At 43.2% G+C, this 13331-nt stretch overlaps 1 protein-coding gene across 8 annotated transcripts in view; it reads left to right on the top strand.

Annotated features, from left to right (window-relative positions):
• Window positions 1-13331, top strand: part of SAMD12 (sterile alpha motif domain containing 12) — a 382934-nt gene that overhangs the window by 28857 nt on the left and 340746 nt on the right. For 4 of the 8 annotated variants that reach the window (XM_059395074.1, XM_059395073.1, XM_059395070.1 and 1 more), the window contains exons 2-3: window positions 8745-8923; window positions 9841-9966. In XM_059395074.1, coding sequence (XP_059251057.1) covers window positions 8745-8923; window positions 9841-9966 — 305 coding nt within the window. The remainder of the gene's footprint in view (window positions 1-8744; window positions 8924-9840; window positions 9967-13331) is intronic. The other 4 variants (XM_059395075.1, XM_059395071.1, XM_059395077.1 and 1 more) reach the window with 1 other exon arrangement.

The following is a 13331-nucleotide window of genomic DNA, read 5'->3' as shown; positions in this document are numbered from 1 at the left end:
GCAGACTCTTAACTCTAGAGAATAAAGGGACGGTGACCAGAAGGGAGGGAGAGGGGAGTAAGGCGTGCACTTGTGATGAGCAGAGATGAGGTATGGAAGTACTGAGTGTGTAAATTGTTCACCTGAGATGAATATTAGACTGTATGATAACTGGAATTTAAATAAAAACTTAAAAAAAATAAAGTATCTCTAATGTCTGTATTCTGTTTGTTTCATTCTTAAGATACGTGCTTGCTATTGTATATTAAATAAGCTTAAGTGTTCTGAGTTTGATACTTAGATTATGTAACCAAAGCAAGATCTAGAACATTTCCATTTCTACTTACGAGAAAGCTCCTTCTGCTTTTTGCAATGAAATCTTTCTTTTCCAGTGGGCTATTGAACTCATGTGTTGACCTTTTAATTTTGGTTATCACATATTTTAGTTATAGCATTTGCATTTGATGCTTCTTTTGGACTTCTATTTCTTTGCAACTTTGTTTCTTGGCAAAAACTTTCTATCTTCTCCTTTGTGGCAGATATAATTGCTCATTAAAGACTTTTCTCATGGCTGCTTTCAAATCTTTGTCCATAGTTCTGAGATTTCTGTCATCTTGGTGTTGCCATCTGCTGATTTTTTTTTTTTTTTTTTTTCTCATTAAGTATGAGATCTTCCTGGTTCTGGGTTATAAGTTTGCTTTTTTTTTTCCCCCTAATCAAAACTTGGACATTTTCATTTTGTGAGACTTAATCATATTTAAACTTTGTTTAGCTGGCTTGGAGACCACTCTGGCCTGATGTTACGTGGGAGTTGTGGTCTCATTATCACTGGGTGGTGGTGAAAAGTCCTGACTCTGCACCAGGCTTCCTCTGACACCGTCCCAGAAAGGAGGGGCCACCTTACTGCTGGGTGGACATCGAGCCTTCTCACATCAGCTTGATGGACACCACAGGTGAGGAGGTGGCCTTGATAATCATTGACAGATATGAAAGTCTGAGCTCCTTATGTGACTTTCTATGACCCCACCCTCTTGAGGGTTTTGGAGTACTTTCGTACAGCCTGGGGAGGGTGGCAGTCTAGGCTCTCACTCAGTGTTTGTTGGTGGGGGTGATTGGGTTACTTTTTTTTTTTTTTTCTGTGATGTTGGAGTAGAACAATTACTGTCTAAAGGTTTGTCTTGTTAGACTATCCCTGTTGTAGATAGGGATAGAGACAGCGGGCTTTTGTCTTTCATTTGTTTGTGCCCTTTGAGGTTTCTAGGTGGTAGACTTCTTCAGTTCTAAGTTTGGAATGTAGATGAAAACAAAACCCACGGAATGCACATCATGTCTTGTCTTGAGTTCTAGAGTCACCCAAAGGACTGCCTTCTCCTACCTTTCAGAGCTCTCTGTGTTTGTGTTATATAATGTCCAGGGTTTTCATTTTTTTCTTAGCAGGACAAATGGTGAGAAGTGTATCTATTCTTTTAGAAGCATCTGAGGCGCTACTTGGTTTAAAAATGTAAAGACCTAAGGAAAAATCAGAGTAGGTCACATACAGTAAAGGAAAATAAAGTTTTATGAAACTTGGCTCAGTTCCTTTATTTACACAGATGTGTTTGGGCATAGGTTCACAGTTTGAAATACGTTTCTTACAGTATCCTGGTTAAAAATGTTTGAGTCACCCGTGTAGATGACCTCCTTCTCTCTGATACCTAAGACCTCTGTCTAAAGCTTTACAGAACCTCTGATCCTATCTGAGGTACTTTTCTCCTCCTGGAAGAGAGGAGTTAACGTTTGCGCCTTAGAGCTTGTCCAAAACCTTTCCCCATTCTGATGGTGACCTGTGTTAAGCATTGTTTTAATTTCTGCTGCATTTAGATGGTCTAGTTCATACATCATGAGTAAGAAGCGTGAATGTTTGCTGTAACTGTCACTCTTAGTTTTGGCGGAGCGAGGGTCCCTGATAGCAAACTCTTTTGCAAAGGCAACAGCCTCTCTAGATGAGTGAGCCAGGATGAGGGTGCCTCATGGGGCTCAGAGGAGGCAATGTCCTGACCCAGCTGCATGTGGTCTGCACATCTGGCTGGGATGGACAGTCATCCGACCCCAGCTCTGGTGGCCACACAGTAGCTACTGGGGCTCCCACTGGGCAGACTTCCGGGGACAGTAAGAGTATTTGGGGGTTTCGGCCCATCATGTCTCATGATATCTGCTCCTTTCTCTCATCAGAAGAGTGCCTTTCTCTCCAGCCCCCTCTTCGTAACAGATGGGGAACTGTCTATTCCTGGTCAGTTACAAAATTGTTGAGAATGGACATGTGATTTTTTAAGGCCTCTGAGTGAGCAGAAATTTGTATTTTACTCCTATTCTTTTTGATAGTAGGAAAGGACTCCAACCCTGTATTTAGAAGTGTTAAGCTTCAGAGTATGTGTGTGTGTGTGTGTCTTTATATAATGGAATACCACATTTAGCTCGTGTGTATGTGTGTGTATATATATATATACACATACATATATATGGAATACCACATTAAACTGGTATGTGTATATATATAATATGTGTAGGTAATGTATATTATATAACATGTTTATATAATATGTATATATTATATAAATATATGGAATACCACATTTAGCTGACCAAGGAGAGGTCTAGAAATCCTATTTGGTCTCCTCCTAGTCTGACCCAAATGATAAAATCAAATATAATTGAGCTTACTTAAATTGCCTGGAAATGGGGGAGAGTGCAGAGTAAGTAGAAGGTGAGTTCCTCAAAGATGCAGGAGTTCTACTCTGTTATGGTGGAGGGGGCTACAGTTCTCAGAACCCAGTATCCTCCAGGATATGGATGTATTCTACCCTAGAATGGGGCTCAGCAAACTTTTTTTTTTTCTGTATAAAGGGATAGCTCATAAATATTTAGTTTTTGCAGTCCATATGGTATGTCACAACTACTCACTTCTGCCATTGTGCCACTGTTGCACAGTGGTAGCCATAGAAAACATAATCGTGGCTGTATTCCAGTAAAACTTAGGAACCTTGATATGTGAATTTCATGTAATATTCATAGATCACAAATATCCCTTTTAGATTTTCCCCCCAACCACTTAAAAACGTAAAACTGTTTCTGCTGTACATAAATAGGCAATAGGCTGGATCTGGCCTGTAGACCATAGTTTGCCTGCCTTAGCAGATGACTGCTGAACAGGTTTCTTTGCCCAAAGAGACCTTGTGCCCTGTCCATTAGCTTAACCCAAGCTCTTATTTGAGACCTACATTTCTAGTATACTTGTTATATATTCAGGTTAAAACATTAGTGATAATGGACACATTCTTGTTAATTCATGCAGAAGTGATGTAGGCACTTTTCTGGGCACCAGGGTCTCCCCAATGAGTAAGTTTTGCCGTCAGAGCTTTATCATATCATCTGGATTGATTCTACCTGTGAGAGTATTTTTCTTGAGAACATGTATTTGTAATGTACAACTTCCTTGCTAAGGTTATTACTATACTTATTCAGCTTTCCAAGCCCTAATGGGAGTGATGAAACCCATAGCAGAATATTTTGCTAGGCTTTCAGTTTTCTTTTTTATCCTTAAGGAAGAGCTAAGTAATTATATGTTGTTTAAGTGGAATCATGTGTGAGTTTGGAATGGTTCATCTTAAGTCACAGAGGACCCGACTCAGTGGCATCTTAGGTAAAAGATTACATTTCTCGTGTAGCATCAGGTCCAGATGTATGTAGTTAAGAGCCCAGTTTGAGTAGCTCAGTGATGGTAGAGCCCATGTGGCTATTAGCCTCTTGGCTTTCATGTTTATAGCCTTATGATCTATAGCCGCTCTGGGTATCACCTCTGCATTTGAAGCAGTAAGGTGGGTAGGAGGGGTAATATCAAAATCCGTCTCTTCTGTCCATTCCAGATCTGCATCTTTACACCTCAGCCTTCTGCTTAGGTCCCATAAGCAGGAATCTGTTCATAGCCACATGTAGCTACAAGGGAGGCTGGGAAAGTGCGTGACCTTGTGGGTAAGGAGGAGAACACTGGGAAGTGTCTGCCTCAGAGAGAGGGCTCTTGTGATGCTCAGATTATTTCTAGAGGGTAATGCTCTGCTGAATTTGAGTCCAGAGTATGATAAGGTACCTCCATTAATGAAGCAGATATGTAGAGAGGGTCTGCTGTGGATATATTCTGTAAGAGGTATGAAACAAAGGCTGTGTTTCCCAGGAACTTTAGCTAGAAGCAAGGCATATACCTGACCCTAGGATCATGACCTGCCCCTAAGTTTGTTTTTGTTTTTGTTTTTGCTTTTTTAAGGACTCACCATAGAGTGTTACAGCAGCTGCACCATTTTATGTTCCCAGCAGCAGAGTATGGGGGATGGGCTTGTCTACATGAAACAGAGCTGGTAGCTTTGTTGTGGCATCTCAAAAACAATGCGAAAGCCGGAGCAATTGCAGTAAAAAAAAAAAAAAATAATAGGGACTTAATTTTTTATTTTTTAAATTTATTTTTATTATTACTAACTTTTTAAAAGAAATGTTTATGAGATCTACTTTGGTTTATCATTCTTGGTTTTTGAAGAACTTAGTATCAGCAACTTTAACATGAGGAAAATGAGAGCAGCCCATGAGGGAAAGACCACTCACTGAGAGCTTACAGTGCCCGTTCCGTAACTAGAAATTAGGAAGGCACAGCGGGGTCAGGAAGACCAGAGAAGCATGAAGAGGGTCTCAGAGCTGACCTGTGAGCTGCTGAGTCCATTAAATTGAGTAAATAACTTCAATGAAAACAAGAAAGGGCATGATGAGGACAGAAAAGAGAACTCAGATGAAACACCTTTTACCTGATGAACAAAGAAATGGAGGTCACAGCTTGTAAAGAGGCCATTTGAAAGTTACCTCATGTGTAAATATTCGGGATGTGAAATTTCAGGGAAAACAAAGCAAAGCCTGTCAGAAATGGTTTTAAATAAATAAACTCAAGCACAAAACCTAAATCAACTACTGGGTTTGTAGGCGAGGAGGGAACCGCTATGGAGGATTAAAATATTTGTGTGAGGAAGGCAGCTACGCGTGCCGCAAGTCAAAACCTCATCTTCTGCTTCATGTTTATCGTTACCTTACGTTGTAAATGCTGGGTGTTTACCAGCAGAGAGACGTTTCCTTTTGATTGAAGACATGGTTCTAAAAAGGGAAGAGATTGCTGGCTCATTCAGTAAGAACCAGTGTTAACGTAAAGGCCTGTTATGTGCCGGGTTCTAGACTGGGCGGTGGAGGTCATGGAGGTGACTAAGGGGAGGGACCTGCCTTGAGGAACTTGTAGTGGTGGTAGGAGAGGTGGACAGATCAGTGAGGGAGACCTCCTCCATGTGGAAGGAGCCTAGCCCAATGGTTCTTGATCTGGTAACCAAAAACTCCCTAGAAGGCTTTCAAGGTCTGAGCTGACACATGGGGTATGTGAACTCAGCCTCCCAAAGGAGCAAATAAGACTAGGGTGTAGTAGAAACTCTTTCTAGGAGGATGGACCAGCCCGAGCAAAGGTGAAGGATATAGGAGAGTCTGATTTAGTGCAGAAGGCAAACAGGAGGTCCTGGAAACCACCAGCAAGTCAGTGGTATTTGGAGGCTGTGAATTTCAAGGCAGGAAGCATCCAGGTATCATTGCTGCAGAGAAAGATCAAAGCTATAAATTGTTCTTTCTCTAATGTCCAAATCTATTCCATGTTAATCTTTCATCTCCCTTCACAAGCAAACTTGTTTTTATACTCATGATTTTAACATACTGAATATTTGTTACAAATAGACCATTCTTTGGAGATGGAGAAGCTGATTTGATAGTAACAGCGGTTAGCCTCCTGCTCTTACAGATTTTGGCCACTAAATTCTCTTTCTCCCCTGCCTCAACTGGGCATTGTGATTGGGTCTCCAACATCCATTCTGCCCCTGCCTTCTTGAATCACAGCAGCATGGTTTGACGAAGGGAACTTAAGCCAAAGGGCTGGCTGGTTTAAGGGTAACCCTCTCCACTGCCAGGGTTTTAGTTCATCGAGGGGTGTGTGATTCACTTTGGGCTGATAAGAAAGAAATGAAAGTTTGGAGGAGGATTAGGGGAAGAACAGTGTGAACTAAACTGTCACTATTGCTAGATGAGAACTAGAAGCTTGTAACTCTAGGTGCCATGAGAGGACCCAGGCTTAGGACATACACAGGTGATGTTCTGGATAGCAGGATGGGGAGATGAAAAAGAAATCCGAATCCTTGATAATCCTGTTGAGCTGGAAAATCCATAAACTCTGACCTTTTACCGTTACTGGACTTCCTATTCTGAAAGCTAATAATTTTCCATACTGTTAAATTTGGTTTTGTTCACCCAAAACTTGAAATCATCCATATAAATCATCCATGCTAGACCTTTGTGATCTTTAGGAGATCCCTGCATCACTTTTCGTGACTATGCATCTTGAGTCTCCTTTCCCTTGTCCGCGAAATGAATGTAGTTCATCTCACTGCGTTTTTGTGAAGATCATTTGAGATCCAGCACAAAGTGTAAGGTGGGGAGGCATGAGCTAGTACATGTTGAATGTCTCCTGTGCACCATGAAATAGGCCGGTTCGCGGCTCTAGGAAGCTAGAAGCTAGAAGAGAAAGTCACAGATAATTTTCATGTTAAGGGATATAAATGAGACCACATGCACATAGACCTTTGTACAAGCAGTTTAAGATCACTCAGTTTTTGAATACTTACGGTCCAGGCACAATGATCCAACATGGGTTGGGGGCAGGGGGATGAGGAAGAGGATGGAGGAAAGGCCTCTCTGAAGAAGCTTGCTTTAAGCCAAAGCCTGGCAGTTGAGTAGGAGTGAGGTGAGGAACAGGGAGAACATTTTAGGCAAAGAAGCATGACGTACAAAATCCGGGAAGTGTGAAAGAACTTGATGTGCTCAAGAAGTAGGAAGTGTGAAAAGGAAGTGTGTGGCCAGAGTAGAGTGAATGAGGGCTCTGTGCGTGATGAAGTTGGCAAGGCAGGACGGGGCCAGTGATTGCAGGGCCTTGTTGGCCGTGCTGCAGGCTTTTGAATGATGTAGGTGTAAAACGAAGCCATTCGAAAGTTCTAAGCCCAAGGGTCTCACAGTCCGACCCATACGTTTTTTAAAAGTGGGGCTCTGGGGCGCAAGCGAGGAAGAGCCATTGGGCGAGTCAGCCGTGCAGATGAGAGACGTGGGTGGCTCGGACCAGGGTGGTGGCAGCGCGGAGGGAGCCGCGTGGGCGGACTGGAGCAGAGCTGTGGGCGTAGAGCTCGCCGGGCCTGGCGTGAGATGGAAGGGCTGTGGCGAGTCGTGGAGAGAGCCCTGCCAAGGGTAGCTCTGGTTTCTCTGTAACTGGAGAAGATTGGAAAAGGCATTTGGGGAGGGAGTGGTATAGAAAGACCAAGGATCTGTTTCAAACATGTTGAATTTGAGGTCTCAGGGACACCCTGGAACTGGGATCTTGAGCTCCAGGTTTCACTCACGTTGGAAGCTTCTGATGGGTCTTGCTGGGCCGCGGTTAGCGTTTGGGCATCACTGGCAGGGGGACCGTGCTGGAGTGTGGGAGTGGATGGTTCCTGTTAAGGAGAGCGTGGAGAGTGGGGAGGGAACCCCTGCCTCGCTTCTGGGAAGCCCACCCTCGTCTCTCGGGTGTCACGTGCTCTCTGGGAAACCAGGTAGGAGGAAACCCTGACCTGAATGGGCTGCAGAGTAAGGAAGAATTGTAGAGCCTAGAGTTGTCTAATAGGGGAGCAGCTGAGAAAGGGGTGGTGCTGAAGGTATTGGGTGAAAGGTCATCAGTGAGGTAGAGTCCTGAGGGGGATGGAGGGAAGGTTCTGGCCCTGAGTCCTCTGAGGCCAAAGGGTTCAAATTCACCAAATTTTAAGGGGTAGGGTCCCTGGGAGGTGAGATAATTTACTACACACACACACACACACACACACACACACACACACGCTGTGTATGTGTGCCTGTACATAGCCAGCCCCACACCCCCTGGTGGTTCATGGAGTTTATCTGGGGGTGAAACATGTGGTTCCCATAACACTCACTGCTATTTCTTTGAGGATACTGGGTACAGTGGAGGGGCCCAGTAAGTAATTTGTTGAACGAATAAATATGCTCAGAAAACGGGCTGTAGACTTTGCGGAGGTATCCATGTTGGAGGATGTGGAGAGCGTAAGACAGGAAGAGTCAGAGGCCACTGTTGGACTCCACATTGGACTTTCCTTCTCTTTCATATAGCAAACATAACTCGTTCAAAATCACCTTTTCCTGACTCTCCTATTGGGCCATAACATCTTTGAAGGGCACATCTGTCCTATATAAATCCATGTTTCCAGGATATGTCACCTCGTAAGTGCTCCGCAAATAGCCGGGCAGTGAGTGCGAGGCAGATGGAGGCAGAGACGAGAGCTCAAGGGCCGGGGTTCAACTGGTTGGGTGTGTGGGTTGCAGTAGCGAAGTTGCCTGCTTTGGTATTCTCATCTGTGGTGGGGGAGTTAGTAACTTGCGCAAGGTCAGAGAAGTTGGAAGTGACTGCTTCTGGGTTTGTACTGAAGTCTTTTCTGACTTGAGAGCTTAGGGCGCCTGCCATCCACACTCCCTTCTCCCCAGAGGTTTCCCCATAGTTACCACAAACTTGCTGCCTCCAGACTTGCTGCTGCCTTGTTTCTTTCTGCTTAGGTCAGATAAAATAACATCATGGGCACCTTCTTTGTTGGACCTTGTTTGGAGTTAAACGTTTCCCTCTCTCCTAGCTCTCCACTGTGGCTTGAATCCCCGGGCTGTCGATCACTCCGCCCGGGCCGAAGGCATTAAACTGCAGATTGAAGCGGAAGCTGTGGAATCTCAACCCATTAAAAACAAAAATTTTCAGAAGGTGCTTGACCAAAAAGGAACCCCCAAGCGACTGCCAACAGAAGCTGAGACAGCTAAGGTAGGTCATAGTCCACCCAGTTAAGGAGATTCCAAGGTTACAGCCCCGATAAAAATGTTGGGGTCCAGCCACAGAGAACAAAGGGTGCTGTTTCACTACTCACGGTCATTTGCCAGGCTCAGATTTATCATTTTATGACGCTGGCATATCATGGGACTATCCAGGCTTCAGATTCTTCTGTAGAGATCATAAAAACTCCCTCCACCATTGGATTGAGCAGATAAAATAAGACTGTGCATTGGAAGGATTTTATAAAAGGCTCAGTGACCCATGTGTTTGAGGGGCTTTTGCAGACACACACTGTCAATCACTAGTGTTTTTATTAAACAGATGCTTCCAGGTACTGTTTCCAAGACTCTTGGTGTATGGCCTCTTGTGTCCCTGTAACAGTTCCGTGAGCTAGATGGTCATAAACAGGACTCCGGTCAGTGAATGAGACAACCACGTCTACTTTGGTTTTGGATTCTTCTTTTTAGTCTTAGATGTAGGCACGGAACACACCAGTAAGATGGGATGGGGCGGGTCGATGATCCTTTAGTAAGGACCCCCTGTTCTAAAGGTTTTCCACAATGGAACTGGTTGTAAATGGACTTTTGTCTGAAATCAGTGAAGATGCTCATGTTGGGACCATGGAAGATGTTCCTATTCATTTGATCCTTGGAAATTAAAGAAATATGCTCAGAAAACGGGCTGTAGACTTTGTGGAGGTATCCATGTTGGAGGATGTGGAGAGCGTAAGACAGGAAAAGTCAGAGGCCACTAGGCTTGACTCCCTGGAACCCTCCACGTTGAACTTTCCTTCTCTTTCATATAGCAAACATAACTCGTTCAAAATCACCCTTTTCGTACGGTATTTCCTTTTCGTATGGTATTCGGTTTCTCTCTTGCACATTCTCTGCAAAGGAATTTCCTTTCAGAACGAATCTGTGCGTGCCTTGGAAAGCGAAGATTACAATCACCCAAGAAAACGTGAAGTGGGAAGGTCACTCGGCTGTCCTATAATCAACTCCTTCCCCACTCCCAACATCTTCCAGAATCGAATGGTAATTTCTCTGCTTTATCTGAAGCTTTGAATAATGACTATTGTTACTTCCTTTCTGGAGTGTGGATAATTAAAACTGATGACCTGAAGTGCATGCTTGTGTGTGTTGTAGAGCAAAGGAAATGAGGAGCCAGGAGATTGCACATACTGTGCTCTGAGCTCTTTAGTAGAGAGACATTGCATCTCCTAGGGAATTGGCATATGGTTGAAGTTTGTTCTGTGAGCAGAGCTGGAAATAGGTGAGCCCTCTTCTATTCCATTATATTTAAACCTCCTCAGTCTCTGATGCTACACCAACATCTTGAAAGAGCAAGGGGAAATAAGAAGTATTCAGGATCTTTCACTAGGAAGATAAATAGCTTGAGTAGGATCTTTTCAAAGGGCTGCTTAAAAATATTAAAAATTAGATAAGTGAAAAATTAAATAAAAATTAGAAATAGATATTAAAAGTAGATAAGCTATTATTTGTCTGATTTTAATTGAACTCTAAACATTTCCAGATTATCTCTTATTTGAAAACAGTCCAGGACTATGAAGGTTTGTTTAAATCTGACATGATGTGATTACTTGTGAATTAGACTACGGGATGCGGTAGTAATTCCTGCATTTTGCATTGGTAGCGTTTGCCTTTGCCTCGAGATCCCTTTTTGGTTGCTTTGCTGAAAAGGTGCTTCACAGAGAATGCAGTGGTCTATAACGAGCCTTTCCTCAGAAGTGGACCAGGCCACAAATGGAAAACCAGATTCGTTTGAATTATCCTATACATCTACAGTGAAAGCAGGTTAAGGAGATTGTTTTCACATTGACATCCTATTTAGGAGTGAACAGACCAGATGTTTTAGTAAAACTTAGACAAAGTATTTGCTTTTCTTCATGGAGGACCTGATGACAGTGGTGGTTGCTGGGGCCGGGGGTGGGGGTGAGGGGGTCAGGGAGCAGAATTAAAAGTAAGGATGAGAGTGTGATGACTGCGGACCTGCATGGTTACCTACACTGAACCTTCCGTGCCGCGGGATGAACTTGTTATGCGCATGTGCAAACACCGTTAAATGTGTTTTGTTGTGAGTTTTCTTCCTTTTTCTTGGAAAAATAAGTCAATCTCGGGTAACTTGACCTAAACTTAAAAAAAAAGAAAAAAGAAAAAAAATTCTGACTAGAAATGTGTGCATTTAAAGCCACTCGGTAGTATAAATTGGTAGCTTTTCTGGAGGACAGTCTGATAGCAGTAACTGAAATCATAAATATGTGTAATTTTTGAGTCCATAATTCCTTCTCTAGGAATTTGTCCTGAGAATTAATCATCCAGATGTGCAAAAACAACTGCGGAACAGTGGTCACTCTGGCATGATTTACAATATGAAAATGTTGGGAAGAGCTCAAATGTCCATTCCTAGCGTGCTGGCTGGAGGAACTGTGTCTGTTCATGCAATGGGGTAGAATCCTCCATTCATAAGGGTAAAGGGCACTTACGCATTTATCTTAGTCCATTCAGGCTTCTATAACAAAATATCACAGACTAGGTGGCTTATCAACAAAAGAAACTCTTTTTTTTTGAAGATTTTATTTATTTGAGAGAAAGTGAGAGAGCCACAAGCAGGGGGAGCAGTAGGCAGAGGGAGAAGCAGGCCCCCCGCGGAGCAGGGAGCCTGGACTGGATGAGCAGGGTCCTGACCTGAGCCAAAGGCAGATGCTTAACCTCCCCGGTCCCTCAAACAATAGAAATGTATTTCTCACGTTCTGGAGACTGGGAAGTTCAAGATCAAAGTGCCACCAGATTTAGTCTGAAGAGGGCCCGCCTCCTGCTCCTAGTCGGCCATCATGTCCTGTGTTACATGGTGGATAGGGACAAGGGTGCTCTCTGGAGCCTCCTTCAGAGCACGAATTCCATTCCTGAGGGTTCCAGCCTCATGACCTAGGCGCCTGCAAAACGCTCCACCTGCTTCTACCATCACATTGGGGTCTCCTATGAATTTTAACAGAACATAGACATTCAATCTGTGACAGTATTTATGTGGGAACATTAGTGTGATAATTATTTAAAGCGGGGGTGGGGGAGAAGGGCACAGTGTGTATAGCGTGTTCCCATTTATGTAAAAAGGTCTTTTTCTATATAAAATCCTCACTGAGTCTGGGAAAGTTTATTGCACAATTTGAATAGTGGTTTATATCTGGAGTTGAGAATATAAGGAAAATGTTCTCTTCACTTCTGTTTTGAGGTTTGTTTTTTGTAAGAGACTCGTGTTTTTAAGCATATTGACTTCGCATCCTTTTTTGGATTGCGTTATCAACCTGAGTAGCTCAACTGGGACTTTTTTTGTTTGGATACTGCCTTTTAAGGCTGTATTCCTCCCAGACCTTCCCATTGTTGCTTTTGGTAAGTTATTTGCCAAGGCAGTGAGTTCACTTGGAGACTTCTTGCCTTCACATGCTTTCACTTGTGAAGACCGTTTTGTGAGGTGCTTTTGTGTTTGCCTCTTCTTGAACTTTCTGGGGTGTCACAGCTCTGACTGAGTGTTACCTAATGGTTCAGTTGGACTTTCTATCCCTTTGCTACTGATGATGCAAACCCAGTGCCCCCCACCCCCACCCCCATCCCATATGCACTTTCCTGTTGGCGGGCTTCACACAGGGAACCTGGTTCCAGTTCCCCATCATGCCTGTGGCCTCTCCGCTTGGACTGCAGCCATGCTGGGTTTGGAAACCAATCCCTCCCCACATCACCTGTTCCAGATCCCCGAGAGGCAAAGTGATGGTCATGCCTCCTCACTGCTGTGGTTTTCTGACACCTAAAGATTTCTCTTCCGTGATTTCAAGCTTGGCTTTATATCAACTTAAAAATGTACTTTCTAGCACCTTCAAGTTCTCAGAGCCTGAGGAAGGGGAGATTGGAGCAAGAACTTTTAATATACCATCTTGACTCTGAAATGTGTATCTCTTTCATAATCTAAAAATATATATCTCTTTCCTCTCTCTCTAATCTTTATTTGGAAAAATTATCTTTTTTGCTTCTCTTAGAATGTTGTTTTTAGAGTCTTTGGCTCTAATCCTCAAAAGACTAGAACTCTAGTTCCAGAATGAAGGGGTTCTGTGCCAGGAGATGCCCATAGCTCTTATCAAAGAGAAACCAGTGGAGAACCAAGCTCCCTTTAAATTAAGCTTTATTACTGGGCAGCACTGAGTCTAGTTAGGAAAAAAAAAAAAATAGAGCCAATTGAAATGTGGATCTGCAAAGGGTATTTACCAATGTAAATTCTAAATTCTTCTGAGCATTTGGGACTCAGGAGAGAGTATAAATGCAGAACCATACAAGTTCAAGATGCAAAAAAAAGAAAAGAAAAAAAGAAAAAAATTAAAAAACAAACAAAA

Source organism: Mustela nigripes, chromosome 3 (assembly GCF_022355385.1).
Source record: "Mustela nigripes isolate SB6536 chromosome 3, MUSNIG.SB6536, whole genome shotgun sequence".
Lineage (NCBI taxonomy): Eukaryota > Metazoa > Chordata > Mammalia > Carnivora > Mustelidae > Mustela > Mustela nigripes.
Note: the sequence above shows the minus strand (reverse complement) of the source record. Positions and strands in the feature narration are given on the sequence as shown.